Below are 18367 nucleotides of genomic sequence, written 5' to 3' on the forward strand. Positions count from 1 at the left end.
ATTGGAGGTTGAGTTCATGGTTTAGCGTTGTTTGATATGATTTGAGGCCTCGAGTAGTCCGTAATGTGTTTTGGGACTGGTTGGTATTGATTGGATGGGGTCCCGGGGGGGGCCTCGGGTGGATTCCGGATGGTTAACGGATCGAAAATGAAATTTTGAGAAGTGCTGAAGCTGCTGCTTCTATCATAAGCGCACCTGCAGTTGGTGGACCGCAGGTTCGAGACCGCAGATGTGGTCCTACCATCGCAGAAGCGGCCCAGGGCAGGCCAGGCCAGGAACTGCAGAAGCGGCCTCGAGACTACAGAAGCGGTCCCAGCTCTTTTGGCCCATTTCGCAGATGCGGTCCATTTCTCGCAGATGTGGGACCGCAGATGCGGAAATGCTGGAGGCAGTGAGGTTCTTTTAAAATCGGGGGTTGGGTTCATTTCAACCCCATTTTCTTCCATTGGAGCCGATTTGGAGCAACTTTGAGGTGCCATTTTCACCATCAAGCATGAGGTAAGTAATTCATGTTAGTTTTGAGTTAAATACATGATTATATATGGATTTGGACATGGAAATTTGTAGAAAACTTGGGGTTTGAGGGAAAACCTAGAAACTGATACTCTTGGAATTTGACCACGATTTTGGGTATGGAATTAAGAGAAAATCATATATTTGAGTTCACGGAGTCATGGGTAAGCTTAATCTTCAAAAAATTTCGGAATCCGGACACGTGGGCCCGAGGGCGTTTTTGTTAACTTTTCGATCGGGGTTAGGAATTGTTATAATTGGATTGTAATGAGTAACTGAGCACATATTAATGGATTTGTATAATTATTGCCTAACTTTGGAGCATTTAGCATCGATTCGAGTCAAGGGCGGGAATGCTCGTTATGGATCTTCGGAGCGAGGTGAGTCTCCTTTCTAACCTTGTAAGAGGAAATTGTCCCCATAGGTGAATTAACTGGTTATGTGCTCCTATTTGTGGGGGCTACGTACGCACGACGACGAGAGTCCGTGCGTAGCTACTATTATGTTATTGTCCGGGTAGTCTAGGACCCAAAGGCATGTTGTACTTGGAATATTTGTAATGTTATTAACAGTTTGAATTGCTTAAATCCTATCTAATTAGTAAATGAATTTCTAAAAGGATTAAACTCCATCTTTCTTAAATCGCTAAAAGAGAATTGGCTTTTATTTGGATAAATGTTCCCCGATAAATTCTTAATTGGCTGTTTGAGCATGTATTTCTATGTGTATCTGCGTCGCATGTATGATTCGCGAGCAGGGTGATTGTTTATTTAAGATTGACCGCACACGTATGATTCGCGAACGGGGTAATAGATGCATCTATGGTTCGTGCTGTTCGACCCTCGACAGTGCACAATTTACATTTATATTGTATCGGGCCGTACGACCTCGGCATGAGTTGCGCATGCTTGTATTGCTTGCTTTGATATTTGTTGATACTAATATGTGCTCTCCCGACTTGAGATAATTTTTGATTAATGGATTATGAATCCGGAGACTTTTAATAAAGAGGAAATTTTTACCCGTTTAGTAATTTACTTGAATCTACTGTTGTTCTTAATAAATCCGTGAGTCATCGCGTTAATAATATTGTTACTGGATCATTAGTAAGTATCAAAGTTGCCATCTCGTCTCTACCTCTTCGAGATTAGGCGGGATACTTACTGAGTACACGTTATTTTTGTACTCATACTACACTTCTGTGCATTTTTGTTGCACAGGCACATGTACTTCTAGTGGCCTACTGGGCGTAGCAGCATGGATGAAACTGGGACTAGGTGAGCTGCATTGCTCGAGGCGGCCCGCAGCTAGTATAGCCCCTCTCGGTATATTGTATCTACTTTCTGTCCATTGTATTCCGGACGGATGTTGTATTGTATTGTTTCTTAGAAATAGCTCATGCACTTGTGACACCGGGTTCTGGGAATGTCTATGGGTTTGTTCAGAAACTTTATAAAGTTATTAAATGTTTCATTATTTTTTCAGTGGAATTTATTATGTATTGTTTAAACGCATAAAAGAATTGGTTTCGGAAATATTTAAACAAGAATTTAATTATGTATTTTGGTTGGCTTGCCTGACAGCGGTGTCCGGCGCCATCACGACCCTTAGTGAATTTTGGGTCGTGACACAATAGACCGCCCAAAATCTACCGCGACCCGCCCCGAATCATAGTGGTGAGATTCTGCTAATTATTTTCGCAAATACACCCTTAGAAACTTCTCTTCATTTCTAAAATACCCTCTCTATATAAATTCCTATAACTAAATCATCGTTTTCATATTATGTATAAAGTTTCTTGCAACTCCAACGCCGGTGCCATTAACCGACCAAGCACAGCCTCCGGTTAATATTCAACCATAACTTTATTACTTTCACTAAAGTTCCATTAAAAAGTTCATTTTTTGTATTTATAGAAAAAATTGAAAAATTTCACATTATTTGGATATTTCATTTTTTGCTTTGCTTATGGACAAGGGCGACTCAATAAAATTAGTAGCCTAACCAAATTTTGATAAAAAAGGCCTTATGCTTTTTTATGCAATAATTCATATATGTATCACACATACATATGCGAAAAAACTATTATTACCTTTTTTCATGTTTGTTGTTATAATATAATATTCTTAATAATATAAAATCTTTAACTTTACATAGTAATAATATTATTTATATTAGTAAACAATAATTTGAATAAATAAAATATTAGGCATGTATTAAGGTCGAAGAGGTTATGGGAGCGATGCGTAAGATGAGCAGGGGAAGAGCGACTGGGCCAGACTAGATCCCGGTAGAATTCTGAAAGAGTGCGGGCCGTGCAGGTGTGGAGTGAATTACTGGGTTGTTTAATGTTATTTTTTAAGACGAAGAAGATACCTGAAGAATGGAGGTGGAGTACGATGATTTCTTTGTACAAGAACAAGGGTGACATCCAAAACTGCAATAACTATAAGGGTATCAAGCTGCTGAGTCATATTATAAAGATTTGGGAGAGGGTGGTGGAAGTCAGGGTGAGGAAGAGTGTGTCTATTTCCAAGAATCAGTTTGGATTTATGCCGGGGCGATCGACTACTAAAGCTATTCATCTGTGAGGAGACTGGGAGAGAAGTATAGGGAGAGAAAGAAGGACCTACACATGGTGTTTATAGACCTAGAAAAGGCGTATGATAAAGTTCCGATGGAGGTTCTGTGGAGATGTTTGGAGGTTAGCGGCATTCCGGTAGCTTACACTAGGGTAATCAAGGACATGTATGATGGTGCTAAGACTCGGGTAAGGACAATGGGAGGAGACTCAGATCACTTCCCGGTAGTGATGGGGTTGTACCAGGGATCGTCTCTCAGCCCGTTCTTATTTGCTCTAGTGATGGATGTGCTAACGTGACGCATTCAAGGGGTGGTGCCATGGTGCATGTTATTTGCCGATAATATAGTGCTGATTGATGAGACGGGGAGTGGGGTCAATGCGAGGCTGGAGGTTCGGAGGCAGACCGTAGAGTCTAAGGATTTTAAGTTGAGCAGGAACAAAACAGAATAGTTGGAGTGTAATTTCAGTGATGAGACTCATGAAGCGGATAAGGATGTGAAGCTTGATACCCAAGTCATCCCGAGGAGGGTCAGATTCAAGTATCTCGGGTCTATAATCCAGGGTAACGAGGAGATTGATGATGAGGTCTCCCACCGTATCGGGCAGGATGGATGAATTGGGGGCTCGCATCTGGTGTTTTGTGTGATAAGAAGGTGCCACCAAGACTCAAGGGTAAGTTTTACAGAGTGGTGGTTAGACCTACTATGTTGTATGTGGCTGAGTGTTGGCCAATCAAGAATTTCCATTTTCAGAGGATGAAAGTAGCAAAAATGAGGATGCTGAGATGGATGTGTGGGCATACCAGGATAGATAAGATCAGGAACGAAGTTATTCGGGACAAAGTGGGAGTGGCTCCCGTGGATGATAAGATGAGGGAGTTGAGGTTGAGATGGTTCGGGCACGTGCAGAGGAGGAGTACGGATGCCCCTGTTAGGAGGTGTGAGAGGCTGGCCGTGGCGGGTCTGAGAAGGGGTAGAGGAAGGCTGAAGAAGTATTGGGGAGAGATGATTACTCAAGATATGGCGCTACTTCAGCTCACCGAGGACATGATCCAGGATAGAAGGGCGTGGAAGTCGAAGATTAGGGTAGTTGGCTAGTAGGTAGTCGAGAGTTCCTCGTTCTTTTTTAGTAGTATTAGTAGCTCCTTTTTTTTCGTTCGCTCTGTATATCGTATGTTCCAGTTTGTCATTGTTTGATGCTATTCTCTGTTACTGGTTTCATTGTTGTTATTGTTGTTGTTGTTGTTGTTGTTGTTGTTGTTATAGTTGTCTTTCTCCCTTTTTCCTTATCGTCCTTCGTCCCTCTATATTTTCTTTCTTCTTCCTCTTTCTCATTCGTCTTCTTCCTTTCTCTTTTTTCACCTTTTCTTGAGTCGAGGGTCTATTAGAAACAGTCTTTCTATCCGCCAGGTAGGGGTAAGGTCTGCGTATACACTACCCTCCCCAGACCCCACTTGTGCGATTATACTGGGTATGTTGTTGTTGTTGTTGTTCTTGTTGTTGTTACATCTACTATTTAATTATTTGATATTATTAAAAAAAAAAAATATTTACCAATATAAAATATAAGTAGTTTAATTCTAGGTTCTAAAGTATTTTACTGTTAAATAATAGACAATCGTTTTTTCTTTCGTTTTTACACATTTTTATACTTTTTATTTTTCTGCAAACTTTAATATTGTCTAAGCTAAAATACAATCATAAAATTCGCAATTCAATTTTTTTTGGGCCTCAAAATCTCGAGGCCTCAATCAAGGTTTTACTAGCCTTCCTCTTGAGCCACACATCCATTCTTGACATTCTTAATTAAATTTTATAGAGTCCAATTAAGATAAGACAATGGTCTCAATGAAAAAATTAAATTATATCAAAAGACCCTTAAACTTTTTCCTTAAAATTCATAGAATAATAGGACTAAAAAGGCCTAATGTGAGAGTGCAACGCGTATGCATGATGTGTTGGATAGGCGCACGACATGATATTAAATTCTTCTTTATACAAAAAATATGGTATTAAGTAAAAATGATAAAGGGGGAACATATTATTCATTGTGTTTTATTAACATGGGACACTTGCCTCAAAAATTTCTTAGTTAAAAAAAGAGACACAAAAGAACTTGTTTTTTGACGTATGAATGTGCCAAAAGGAATAGCTCATTTAGAAAATCTACGTTAAAATTAGAAAGTAAAATCGCAAGAAACATGAAAAAAAAAATATACAATTTTTTTTTTGATAAAAAGGTAAATATATTGTTTAATTTAATGAGAGAAAAGATTTATCATATTAATCCCTCCGTCAACTTTATCTGATTTTTTGGTCATTTTTTGTAGTCCAAAATATTTAATTTTTTAAGATTTCAATAGTTAGTCAATTATTATTTTTTTTTTAAAAATTGCCCTTGAAGTAAACAATGTTGGAGTATGCATAATCTTTATTTTCCAATACAATTGGATTCATCCATCCCAGTTTGGCATTTCACTTCTCTAGCAGTCCATGCACTACTTGTTATAAAATCTGATGATCATTTCACCTCCTATAAATCTTGTCAATAATTTTTGTAAACTAAAATTGGAGAGGAAATGTTGATTTTTTTTGCTCCATTTTATAGTTCCATGTCATTTTTAAATTAAAATTACATGACAAATTGAGATTTCTTGCTCAAAATTTGAAATAGTCTTTGATGCTCACAAAGTTTTCATTAAGTTCTGTTGGTTGCTTCTATTATGGGAATTGCTAATAATCACAGTCCAAATCGCAAAATGGCAGATGTCAAATATAAATAAAATGAAAAAAATACGAAGAGATAGCAAATGTTAATATAGTCAATTTCATTGCTAAAACGTTAAGAGATAAATTTAGCATGCGTAAAAAAAAAAAAAAAAGAAAAAAAAAAGGGAAACAAATAGGGTCTGTTTGGAAAGCCACGAGGTTATTGGAATTGGTATAATTACTAAGGTAGTAGTTACACAACCTAGTAATTACATAGTTGTATAATTACAACGACATGTTTGTTTGTCATAGTGTAATTACAGTGTAATTATAAGTTTACTGTTTGGTTGCACAAGTGTAATTACACAGTTAGATTAAATTTATATGAAGTAATTATCAAAACTTAAAAGTTAATATAATAAATATATGCCCGTAATTTTTTATAAGTATAAATGATATTATATTTGGTTTTTAGGATGTATATTTTTCGTGAATATACACTAATTAATAATTATATATTTCTAACTAAATTGTAAAACTAATGTGTGTGTGTATACATATATATATATATATATATATATATATATATATATATATATATATATATATATATATATATTAAATTAATAATATTTAATTTAGATACTTACAAAAACTAAAATTATACGTTTTATAAGAACATCATGGAATTCATGTTTTATAAAATAAATTAATATTTATAAATATAATGTCATAACATTATTCAAATGTTTGACAAAACTAATCTATCAATTCTAACTAAAAAAATGAACAACATGCTATGAGTCAATACTACTAAAACGAGTAACTTGGAACCATGAATATAATACAGTTTCAAAATTCAAAAAAAAAAAGTTTAACATATGTCAAATTCCAACATAATAATAGTAAGTTCCGCTACAACGTAAGATTATGAAACATAATAAGTTTATAATCACATTGAACAACGAAATTACACTTTAATTACATCACTCATTATATGTCAAGTTTGTTAATGACTCATTATTTCTAATATGAGGAGGTGTAGTTTCAAAAATTATAATAATAAAAAAATAAAATATATGCAATTACATGGAATCGCAAGAAATAAAGGTAGAAAAATAAAAGATAAATAATGTACAAAGAAAAATATATTTTAAAATTACAAAAGAAATTTAAAAGTAAAAATAAAAATAAAAATAATACAAATAAAAGTTATAAAGAAAATAAATTAAAATAAAAATAAAAATGAAGAAACTAAAGAGCGACCTTGTAGTTACTAAGTGTAGTTACCACCGATTCTCACCTCCCTTTGAGAATTGAAGAGTGTGATTACACTCCTCAAATTACACCTAATTTCATGCTGACCAAATAATTACTTGGCCAAATAAATATACCAAAATGTATGATTATATTCTCTTATGCTCAAATACTTTTTCAAGGTGGCTTTCCAAACGGGCTAAAAAAGTGGACAGGCATTCAAACCTATCTCTACCAAATTTTAAAAAATATAAAATTTTGAATTTATTTATTAACTAATATATAATTACTCATATAAATTATATATATTTTTGGGGCCTTAAATATTTGGGGCGTAAGGAAGGTTTCGTCCGCCTTACCGTAGAGCCGCCCTTGCTTGTAGTGTAAAAAATGATAGCAGCTATTTCGTGGGTTCCCAAAGGGGTTGCAAAGTCAGTTCCAGCTGCGGCTGAGCCTCCTTCAAAGGAAGAAATTGAGGAGCTTTTGAAGAGTGGCCTCCTTGATAAAAGGTATTATTGTTTTTTTTTGTTTCTTTTAATTTGTTTTTGGTATGCCTAAAAGTGAATGATATTGACCTATTAAGACCTAGAATATTTGGTAATTGGAACTGAACTTGATACTGTTATCATGTCTTGCGTATCGCCCTAAAGTTGTACTGGTCCGTAGGTTTGAAACTATCGTCAGTGAAGGTGTTAGAAATGGAACGAGGTAGACCTAAAATCACATGGAAAGAAGTTGTCTCCAAAGAACATCAAGTCGTTGGAATCAATGCAGACTTAGCTAAAGAGATTGCACAATGTTAGAAAAAGCTTTTATTTGTTAGAGAACTTTCAATATTATTACTATTTTATTATTTGAACTTAAAGAAAGAAGTAAGGATTCATATTGTCGACCCCAACTTCGTAGTTACTAGTTATTGTATTGTTTGTATTGTATTGGAACTGAACTTGATACTTCCTTTTGTGTAATCATTGCTTTGCCTTACTCTTGAAAGTCTGTTGCTTTATTCTCCTTGCAGTGAAGTTAGTGATAATGAGGAAGCTGAAGAAGATATGAATGTTGATGAATCCAAGGAAAATGAAGATGATGAAGTTGCTGTTGCACTAGCAGCTGCTAATGCACTTGGAAAAGCTACAAAAGATGTCTCTCTAGGAACCGATAACATAACAAATGGTTTAAAGGAATTGAATATGGAAAACTACGATGATGAGGAGGATGGTAACTCAATAACCCTGTTAGCTGATATGTTCATTTGGGTTGAATACTGTTTTTTTCCTTTCATTATTATATCTAACGTAGCTGATGAAGCACTCGGGCACCGTGTTCATCTGAACCCAGTATTTTCGACGTAGAGCATAATTTTATGTATAAAAATTCATTAATATTGCAACAAATAACAGGTCTGAACCCATAATTTTAAGAATACAATGGGTTCAATGCTAAAAAACTTAAAGGTTGAACCCATGTAACTAAATCCGCCTCTACTGGCACCCATGGACTAGCTTAGTCTCCAGTCTCCACTATGACATATCAGTTTTTACTTGGAAAGCTGTTCCTGCTTTTATTCCTAATTGTCAAATTTTAAATGGATTTTGATTTAGTTTGCATCTCTCTCTCTCTTTGCATGTGTTTGGCGTTGTCAGGCATTGAGCTTTTCGGTTCGGGACTCAAAGACCTGTACTACCCAAGTAATGACATGGACCCATATCTCAAGGATAAGGTTGCAGAATGACCATTTGTTTTCCCTCACGTCGGCTCCTTTGAAGTATTTTCCATTTTACTTACGGATGAAATTCTTCCCCCAGGATAATGACTCAGAGGAGGACGAGGACATGACAATAAAGCCTGATGATTCTATTATAGTTTGTGCAAGCAATGATGATGACGTCAGTCATCTTGAGGCAAGTAAAACTTACTTCAGACTTAATTATACTTTCATCTGTATGCCCCTGGTAATTTCATTTGGCCACCTTTAATTTTGTAACGTTCATCCGTGCCAGCAGATCTGGATTTTGGAAGTTCTATCAGATGGCGCTGTAAACATGTATGTTCATCATGAGATTATTATTCCTGCGTTTCCTCTCTGCACAGCATGGCTCGATTGCCCTATTAAAAGTGACGAGGGGAAAGGTAAGGTTCTGCTTGAAGTTGAGCTTGCTACTGAAGTTTTTTCTATTAGTAGTTGTTGAACATATATAACTTTCAGAAGCAATTCTTTGACATCATTTTTACTTCTTATAATTCACTTCGTTATATATGTTTTTCATTTCTTTTGTCCAGATAATAATTGTTTGCACATGCTTTAATCATTGACATCATTTATTTGGCAATTGTTCATTAGCACTTGTTCTTCACTAAAAGCCCACTCTTTAGTTGATTTTGCTCTAAAGCCCTTGGCATCGGCACTTCCCTGTGCTTCTTTACCTTGGTAGATTTCAATAATTTCAGAGGCTAAAGAAATTATGCTGCTCACTATGATATAGGAGTACTTATTTTTTTTAATTAGTATTAAGCTAAGAGATTCATTTGCTATGATAAAGTCTATTTATGTTGCATCTCTCTCACCCTGCTTACCTTTCTCTTGGCCTGTAGCGTTTGATAGAATGTCAGCCACCAGCACTACACGCTTGTTTAGAAGGCAAACCTTTCAGAACCATCCGCAAACATTAATTTGCGATCGGGCTATATCCTCTTCCATTGTTTCACTCTTTTCTCCTCAGTATTTTTTCTTTTGTTTTACCCATTTTACCACCGAAATTAGGCACAATGAATCTATTTGATGCAGTTTGATCTTATATTTATAATAGTTGATCTTTGTATAATTGATGTTGTACTTCCTTTGCTCATGTTAATAAATGAGTTATATGTTGATAGGGAACTTCATAGCTGTGGGTTCAATGGAACTAGCGATTGAAATTTGGGACCTAGACATAGTAAGTGACTGCACACTGATCTTGATGAACTCCTGACTCACTACTGATCGTATCACACTATCTTCATTCTTTGTAGTTGGATGAGGTGCAACCAGCTGCTGTATTAGGTGGAATTGCTGACATAAAGAAAAAGGGGAAGAAGGTAATCTTTAATCCAATTTTCAATTGGAATGGTCTTGTATGCTAAGTCAGCTTGTTCAGCTGAAATTAGTTTTGTATGTTAAAGGTAGAAAACATGTGGACTAGTTTCCTGTCTTCTCTGTTGAATAAAGTAGTAGGTTAATTTCAATACTTGGCCATCACTGATGGTCATTGTTAGGCTTTTATCTCTAGTAGTCCCAATTTCCTTCTTACTTCATGCATGTAGGGCTGTCATCTTCCACTAATATATGATGCTGTTAATAAATTTCCTTCTCTCCTGTCCAAAGGAAACAAGGGCTGCGTATACCTCAACACCAATGTGGACCTTTTTTTTGCGGGATACCCTACTAAACTGTTAAAGAGTTGACTGCGTATAATTCAACGATTGGTGTCTCCATGCTGCAGTGTAACTCATTAATGCATGGATTGTTGGGCATGCCCGATCTTCACAATAGTACTGTATTTTCATGCTTGATATTATGAGGTAGGAACTATCCATATTAGTAGTCTAAGAGGCTCTAATTGATGGCCATGTGAGCAACTTGAGGTGGTGATGTTCTTGATATTGTTAGGCTCTAATATATAAGAGGCTTGTCTGAGTATTCAAGCAGCTAGTTGGAACTGCAGTGTATTAGTCGTCGATTTCTGTTATTGGATGTCTTGAAGGGCTTGGACTTCAGCTCAACTGACATGTTCTTGGTTAACTTACTCTCTGCGCCTCTACTCGACACTATGCATGCGATGCAGGGCAAGCGTATATGTGCCAAGGAGTCGATTATTGGCATTATTAGTTTCTATATTAAAAGTTAAATTGACCAATGATATGTTTTGAAGAGAAACTACCTCTTCACCCATCAAAAGAAAAAAGAGAAACTACCTTTAAATTACCATTTTGTTGTTTTTCTGTCATGGCAGCAAATATTTATGAGAGTTATTTAACACATACCAAATACCAGTGTTCAAACCTCATTCTTTAGAAAATGAAAGAAAAGGAATGATAGTTTGCATGGTGGATGGTCTTTACGATTTGATAATTGTGTGAACCCAAAACTTACTTCTTATGCCCCATTTGGGTAATTCTAAAAAAAAACTTTTTTTTCTTACTTGTAGAAAACCATCAAATACAAAAAGGATAGCCACTCCGATTCAGTACTTGGTCTCGCTTGGAACAAGGAATATAGGTGTGGATTTCTGATTGATCACTGATTGATCAGTGTATGATGTTTGCGTTAGAGAGGTATAGTCAAAGTTCATATGTTGTCTTGTCCAACATTCTACGCAGGAATATGCTTGCCAGTGCTAGTGCTGATCAATCAGTCAAGGTTTGGGATGTGAATACCAGAAGCTGTACTGTCACTATGAACGACCATACTGACAAGGTAGAATCCGAAATTTTGTAGCATGTTGTTTAAACATCATATTGTTTTGTATCAAGGACCGAAAACCCCCCGATACACTTAAAGTCTTTTGTTATGTAGGAGACCTCTTCTGCATGTTAAAGTAAACAATATGCTTTTACTGTTCTTTGAAATTCTATCTAATCAAAATTGAATAATTTATAAAACATCAATCAGCAGCTTGCTTACAAAATTATGAAAGAAGCAGATTCATCATCTTGCTCCGCTTTGTCAGGTTCAAGCAGTTGCATGGAATCCATTTGCATCACAGATTCTTCTGAGCGGGTCATTCGATCATACAGTTTGCTTGGTGATAAGCTTTTCTCCTTCTTCCTTCTTGCCCATTTTTGTTTTGGAAAGCTAGGACTGCGGATTAGCTTCTTAGTTTAAGATGCTAATTCAACTTTCAACATGTCTTGCAGAAGGATGTGAGGTATCCATCTCACAGTGGATATAAGTTTCCAGTTTCCGCTGACGTTGAAAGCTTGGCTTGGGATCCACATTCTGAGCATTCATTTGTGGTCAGTGCTTGCACTGTGTTTGTGACTTACCCAATCTATTTTTCAAGGTTTTGTTTGTTTGGTATGCTACATGATTAGATAGTACCTTTAATTCTGTAACGGGAATCGTTAGTGTGGAGATTGTGAATAATTTTCTCAACATGAGGCCATCAGTATGGTAACTAAGTTAAGGATGGGATTGTGTCTGTTGGTTAGGTAAATACACTATGGAATCGGGGGGGAAAAGAGGGGGGGGGGGGTGACATTGAAATTATGTGCATATTAGTTTATCTATTTGCTTGCTGAATTTTTTGACACTTGATTTTATTTAGTGCAGAAAAATAGAAGTATTTATCTGTCTCCTAGTTCCTATGGTACTAAAATGAAAATAAAAACTAGATAAATTCAATCTGCCATGTATTCTTTTCCCCTTGGCCAATCACTAAATTTCTGTTCCCTATAACTGTATGAGACCTAAAAGTTTTTTTTTGTTGGGATGAATAAATCCGTTGTAAAATCTGCTTGGAGATTTTAATCTGGGTGTGTATTGGACATTAGGAATTGCTGACGAGAGTAGAGTTCCATAAAACTTTCAGGTCAGCTTGGAGAATGGTACAGTTACTAGTTTTGATATCCGTGCTGCTAGTTCTGATTCGAGTTCTGCGACAAAGCCAAGTTTCACCATCCATGCTCATGATAAAGCAGTGTCCTCGATGTCCTTTAATCCTCTAGTCCCAAATGTATGTGAAACCTTTTTTGTTTTTGTTTTTGCGTTACCCTTTAATTCGTTTTTCCTAACTCATTTTCTCCGTGTATTTTGGGCAGCTTCTTGCAACTGGTTCCACGGACAAGATGGTACTTTCTTGTTGTCTCTGTTCGCTGCTTATTACCTAGTTTTGATTTATTCCGGGGGATGAGAGCTATTCCACTGATTAATTTAATTATTGTGCTGCAGGTTAAACTTTGGGATTTGAGCAACAATCAACCTTCTTGTATTGCATCAAGGAATCCAAAAGCCGTATGTGATTTGCAAATCTTTGTGGTTGAATATTTATTGGATACATATTTTTCTTCCAACCTTTCAAAAACACAAGGTTTTAGAGGGTTATCATACATTTTGATTGATGTACTATCATGATGACCACTTCGTTTTATTTTGTTATCAGGGAGCTGTCTTCTCTGTTTCCTTCTCTGATGATTGTCCCTTTTTTCTTGCTATTGGTGGTTCTAAAGGGAAGTTGCAGGTAAGTTGTGTTCTCTTTGAAAGGATTAGTTTGTTGCGGCTCTAGTTTCTGTGGTTTTTGGGCTGTAAATGACTGAGAATTTGTCTTTGCTTATCATTTGCAGCTATGGGATGTTTCTTCAGAAGATGCGGTGTTGAAGAAATATGGGAAATATGTCGCGCAAAAAGGGCAGTTGCCCAAATCATAATGTAAATGTAGTTTCTAAGTATTGGTTTTGAGTTATATAGGGAAAATATTAGCTAATCTGTCAATTTTGATTTGTGTTTTAGTAGGGTGGTTATTGGTTCCCATTATTTATCATATGATCATGGTAAATTTTATTGTTGCTTGCCTGGCCCAAGGGACAGAGGAAGTAAAGAGTTTGGTGGAATCAAGATAACAAATCATCTCCTCCTATGTATTGAATTGAGATATAGAATGGTTTGTTTGTTTTTTGAACATAACCTACGCAAAATCAATGAACATGTAGTGGGGACCGGGTTCCAAAACTTAGTAAAGATTAAAAAATGTCAAGTGATTTCTTTCTATTTGTTGTTAGGCATTATCTTGTACTTAGTGTTGGGGGAGGTAGCAGGTTTTCAATGGTGTAATAGTTGAGGTGTAGCTGTTCGGACACTATCGTTATCGGAAAAAGAAAGTTTACTGAATAGATCAAGATTGTCCTACTTTCAATTTTAGCTATTTTTTAAATTGTGCTCACTTGATGGCTAATTTTCTTTACAATTTTCAATGTTCTATTTTCCATGTTCTCAGAAGAAAAATTATCTTTCTTGCATGCTTCAATATTTTTTCTAGAGGCAGACATAACAAAGTCTAGCTTTTCTGAAATGGCTATCTTCTTTTTCGGTGCATGTTAGCTTAACCTGCGCCTACCATGGGTAAGAGAGCTCGTATCCCGTCTCAGAAAGCACTAATGGCGAAGGAAGCAGTGGATTCACAGAGTAACGCTCAACGAGGGACTAAAGGAAGGAAAGCAACAATTGAAAATTTCGGAAACAAGCAATTGAGCCCTAATGTCAATGAAACAGCACCAAAAACTTCGAAAAATGAGAAACTTAAGCAGATTGAAGCAATTCAAGTATGGGATGAAGTCCAGCAAATGTCAACAAGCAGTAATCCAACGGTGCATGTGAGCACTGGAAGGAAATCATGGGCCGATGAGGTCGATGAGATGAACAAAGAGCAGGGGAAGAAGAGTTCAGTGTGGGACAATTTTGATATTACAAAATATCAAACGCTGGGTACAAATTTGAGTTTGTCCAACCTAAATCAATAGGTGAGTCTACTTTTGTTGAAATTGAGTTGGAGGATATTAGTACAGAGATTGAGTACTGGAGAAATGCCGTGGTCTGCTATGTGCTTGGGGCTCATCCACCGTTTGCTATAATTCAAGGCTACATACAGAGGTTGTGGGGTAAACATGACATAGATAGGATTGCAATGTTAAAAAATGGGGTAATTGTTGTTCGATTTGACTCTGCAATAGGAAAACAGGAGGTAATTGAGGGTGGAATCTATCACTTTGATAACAAACCTCTCATTGTCAAAGCCTGGACACCTGAATTGGAGTTCACTCGTGAGGAACTATTAACAGTACCAATTTGGATCAAATTGCGAGGATTGGACTTCAAATATTGGAGTCCAAAAAGGCTAAGTAAGATAGGGAGCCTGATTGGGAAACCTGTAATTGTTGACCAAAACACAGAAAAAAGGATTGGGTTGAATTTTGCTAGACTGTTAGTGGAGGTTGAAATGGATGCTAAACTACCTGATGTGGTGATGATTAGGAATGAGAAGGGTAAACTAATAGAGCAAAGAGTTAACTATGACTGGAAGCCAACTTTTTGTACCCATTGCTTAAAGTATGGACACGAAGAACAGTATGCAGGCTCAAGAAGAAAGCTCCAAAGAATGAACAAATGACCAAAGAACAGACAACAGACACTTAGGTGGAGAAGCAAGGTCAAATGCAAAGTGAGAAGATCCATGAAGCTCAGAAAACAAATGTAAATGACATAAGGATTACTGCAGGATTGTGGTAAGATTGTGGTAAGACAGAAGGAACAAATGGAGAAATCCAATTCATTACAGATTCTGAATAAGCAGGAGGGCCTCAATCTGTCAAAGGAGGGGGGGGGGGGGGAGGGGAGAAGGAAGCAGTGTGGGTGGCCTAATTATCCCACACAATGGGGATGGTTAGTCTACTAAGCTGGAACACTAGGGGGCTTAATGCTCCTAATAAGCAAAAGGAGATTAAGCTCCTTTGCAATGAGGAAAGAGTAGGTTTAATAGGCCTACTGGAAACAAAAATTAAAAAAGAAAGGATGGAGCAGGTAGCAGAGAAGATGTTTGCTGGATGGAAGTTTGTAACAAATCTCTACTGTCATTACAATGGGAGAATCTGGATCACCTGGAGGCCAGATTACTACCAGATATTACCTAGGCAAAAGACTGCTCAACTAGTAACCTGTGAAGCACTGTATGTTTCTCTTCAACTATCTTTTGAGGTAACCTATGTATATGCTTTTAATACAAAAGAGGAGAGGAAGGGATTGTGAGAAGATTTAACCACTCACAGTAGAGGATGTAGTAAACCATGGATGGTAATAGGCGATTTTAATTCAGTTCTGAATGCAGAGAATATAATAGGAGGAAATGAAGTGACATGGCTGAAGTGGTGGATTTCTATAATTGTGTAGGGGAGTGTGGATTGATGGAACTACCTGCACAAGGAAATAGACACACTTGGAGTGATAAACATGAAGAGCACAGAATATTCTCAAAAATTGATTGGATTTTTATTAATGAGCAGTGGTTTGATACCATGCCAGAATGCAATGCAAGATTTTTAACCGAAGGAATTAGTGATCATTGTCCTGCAAACGTGACTTTTACAGAGGAGAGGCAGAGGAGTAGGAGATCTTTTCAATTTGGTAATGTGTGGACACAACATCCACAATTCATGAGCATAGTCAAAGAGGGTTGGAACTCTAATGTGGAAGGATGCAAAATGTTTACAGTGGTAAAAAGGCTGAAGATGTTAAAGAGGGGATTAAAAACCTTAAACACACAGGCTTTTCATAACATAGTGACTGAAGCAAAAGAGGATAGGAACACACTAAAGCAGATCCAAGTTCAGCTGCAGAGATGTCCTACTAATGTGGAATGTCAACAAGCTGAAATTAGTGCATATCAAAAGTTCAGGCAATCATCTCACATAGCTGAAACGTACTTACAACAAAGGAGTAAAGCAAAATGGATTAGATTGGGAGATGATAATACTAAATACTTCCACTCAGTAATCAAGCATAGAAAACTGAAGCAGGCAATTACCCAGCTCAAGGACAGCTCTGGTCTTTGGCAAACAGATCCTGATACAATAGCTGGTATATTTGTTGATTACTATGGAAATTTATTAGGGAGGAAAGCAAATGAAAGGGTGAGAGCTTTTAGTAGTATAATCAGAAATGGGAACAGGCTATCAGAAGCTCAGCAACAAGAAATAATGCAACCATTTTTGGAAAGAGAAGTAAAGCAGGTTGTGTTTCAGATTGATAATAATAAGAGTCCTGGTCCTGATGGATTTGGGAGTGGATTTTACAAAGCAGCATGGCCAATAGTGGAAGAGATATAACTGAGGTGGTCCTGGAGTTTTTTCAGAATGGCAACATGCTCAGGCAAATAAATGCCACTAACATTGCCTTGATACCTAAAGTGGAAGTTCCAGAAAATACAGGTCAATACAAGCCAATCTCCTGCTGTAATGTTCTATATAAGTGTATATCTAAAATGATCTGTTCCAGGATAAAACCAGCAGTTAGTCATATAGTAGCAGATAATCAGTCAGTGTTTGTACAAGGAAGGTCCATGATGCATAATGTGTCAATATGCCATGACTTACTAAGGCACTACAATAGGACGATAACTCCTAGATGTTTAATGAAAGTAGACCTTAGAAAGGCATATGATATGGTGAGCTGGGAGTTTTTGGAGGAAGCTCTAAGAGGGTATGGATTTCTAGATAAGTTCATACAATGGATCATGGTATGTGTTTCTACTACTATGTTCACTGTTAAAGTTAATGGTGAAGGGCATGGTTACTTTGCTGGAAAGAGAGGGTTGAGGCAAGGAGATCTAATTTCTCCATTGCTATTTGTTCTTGTAATGGAATACCTTTCTAGAACTTTAAGGACAATCACTAGACTACCTGATTTCAGGTTCCATCCAATGTGTAAAGAAATCAAGCTGACACATCTTATATTTGCTGATGATTTGATGATATTCTGCTAGGGAAATACAAGCTCAGTCAATAGAGTAATGGAAGCCCTTGATCACTTCAGTAAGGTATCTGTTTTGATTGCAAATATGGAAAAATCAAGCATCTTTGTAGCAGGGGTTGGAGATGATATCAAAGATCAACTGTTGAGAAGAACAAGCTTCACTGCTGGGACATTTCCTATCAAATACTTGGGGCTGCCTCTATCTCCTAGGAAATGGAACAAGATGGATTGTCAAATGTTGATTGGGAAGATCACTCACAGAATAAATGTTACATATTCTAAGCAATTATCATATGCTGGAAGGCTTCAAATAGTTAATGCTGTATTCTTCTCTATACATAGCTTCGGGGGGAATGTTTTTATTTTACCATAAAGTGTGGTGAGAGGAGTTGATAAGCTATGTAGGGAGTATCTATGGGGGGAAAAAGGAGGGACAGAAGAAAATGGCTCTGGTTGCGTGGGACAAGGTGTGTTGTCCAAAGAACTTGGGGGATCTAAATATCAAAGGTTGTAAGGAATGGAATATAGCATCAGTAGATAAACTAATATGGCAGCTGGTTGTGAATAAGGAATATGGGTAAGGTGGGATCATGGGGTATATATGAAATCTGATCATGACATTGGGCTCATACACCTCCAATAGATAGTAGCTGGTATTGGAGAAAGCTAAACTCAACTAAAGAACTGATGAAGGAATGGTACTCCCAGGGCAGATATACATTAACTTCAGAAGGGAGTTACTCAATTACTCAAAGCTATCTTGCAATAATTGGTCGACAACAGAAGATGAAGGTTGCAGATTTAATATGG

The 18367-nt window shown here is 36.8% G+C and overlaps 2 protein-coding genes across 2 annotated transcripts; both read left to right on the forward strand.

Moving 5' to 3' along the window:
* Nucleotides 1–3708: 3708 nt before the first annotated feature.
* Nucleotides 3709–4194, forward strand: LOC109218522. Its single transcript, XM_019382891.1, has one exon. The coding sequence runs from the start codon at nucleotides 3709–3711 to the stop codon at nucleotides 4192–4194; it is 486 nt and encodes a 161-aa protein (XP_019238436.1).
* Nucleotides 4195–7383: 3189 nt separating this feature from the next.
* LOC109218524 (uncharacterized WD repeat-containing protein C17D11.16-like) lies at nucleotides 7384–13926 on the forward strand. Its single transcript, XM_019382892.1, has 16 exons — nucleotides 7384–7571; nucleotides 8081–8280; nucleotides 8706–8782; nucleotides 8868–8963; nucleotides 9066–9192; nucleotides 9937–9995; nucleotides 10072–10137; nucleotides 11247–11317; nucleotides 11419–11515; nucleotides 11769–11843; nucleotides 11956–12054; nucleotides 12630–12773; nucleotides 12859–12888; nucleotides 12989–13051; nucleotides 13200–13277; nucleotides 13381–13926. The coding sequence occupies exons 1-16, from the start codon at nucleotides 7453–7455 to the stop codon at nucleotides 13462–13464; spliced, it is 1485 nt and encodes a 494-aa protein (XP_019238437.1). The 5' UTR covers nucleotides 7384–7452; the 3' UTR covers nucleotides 13465–13926.
* The last annotated feature ends 4441 nt before the right edge of the window (nucleotides 13927–18367 follow it).

Source organism: Nicotiana attenuata, unplaced genomic scaffold (assembly GCF_001879085.1).
Source record: "Nicotiana attenuata strain UT unplaced genomic scaffold, NIATTr2, whole genome shotgun sequence".
Classification (NCBI taxonomy): Eukaryota; Viridiplantae; Streptophyta; class Magnoliopsida; order Solanales; family Solanaceae; genus Nicotiana; species Nicotiana attenuata.

Bases quoted from the DNA above. Each gene is read 5' to 3' on its own strand.
- LOC109218522 (XM_019382891.1), top strand. From the start codon at position 3,709: ATGAATTGGGGGCTCGCATCTGGTGTTTTGTGTGATAAGAAGGTGCCA.
- LOC109218524 (XM_019382892.1), top strand. From the start codon at position 7,453: ATGATAGCAGCTATTTCGTGGGTTCCCAAAGGGGTTGCAAAGTCAGTT. The intron at 8,783-8,867 runs GTTGCAGAATGA...TTCTTCCCCCAG, and splicing joins ACCCATATCTCAAGGATAAG to GATAATGACTCAGAGGAGGA. The intron at 8,964-9,065 runs GCAAGTAAAACT...CCGTGCCAGCAG, and splicing joins ATGACGTCAGTCATCTTGAG to ATCTGGATTTTGGAAGTTCT.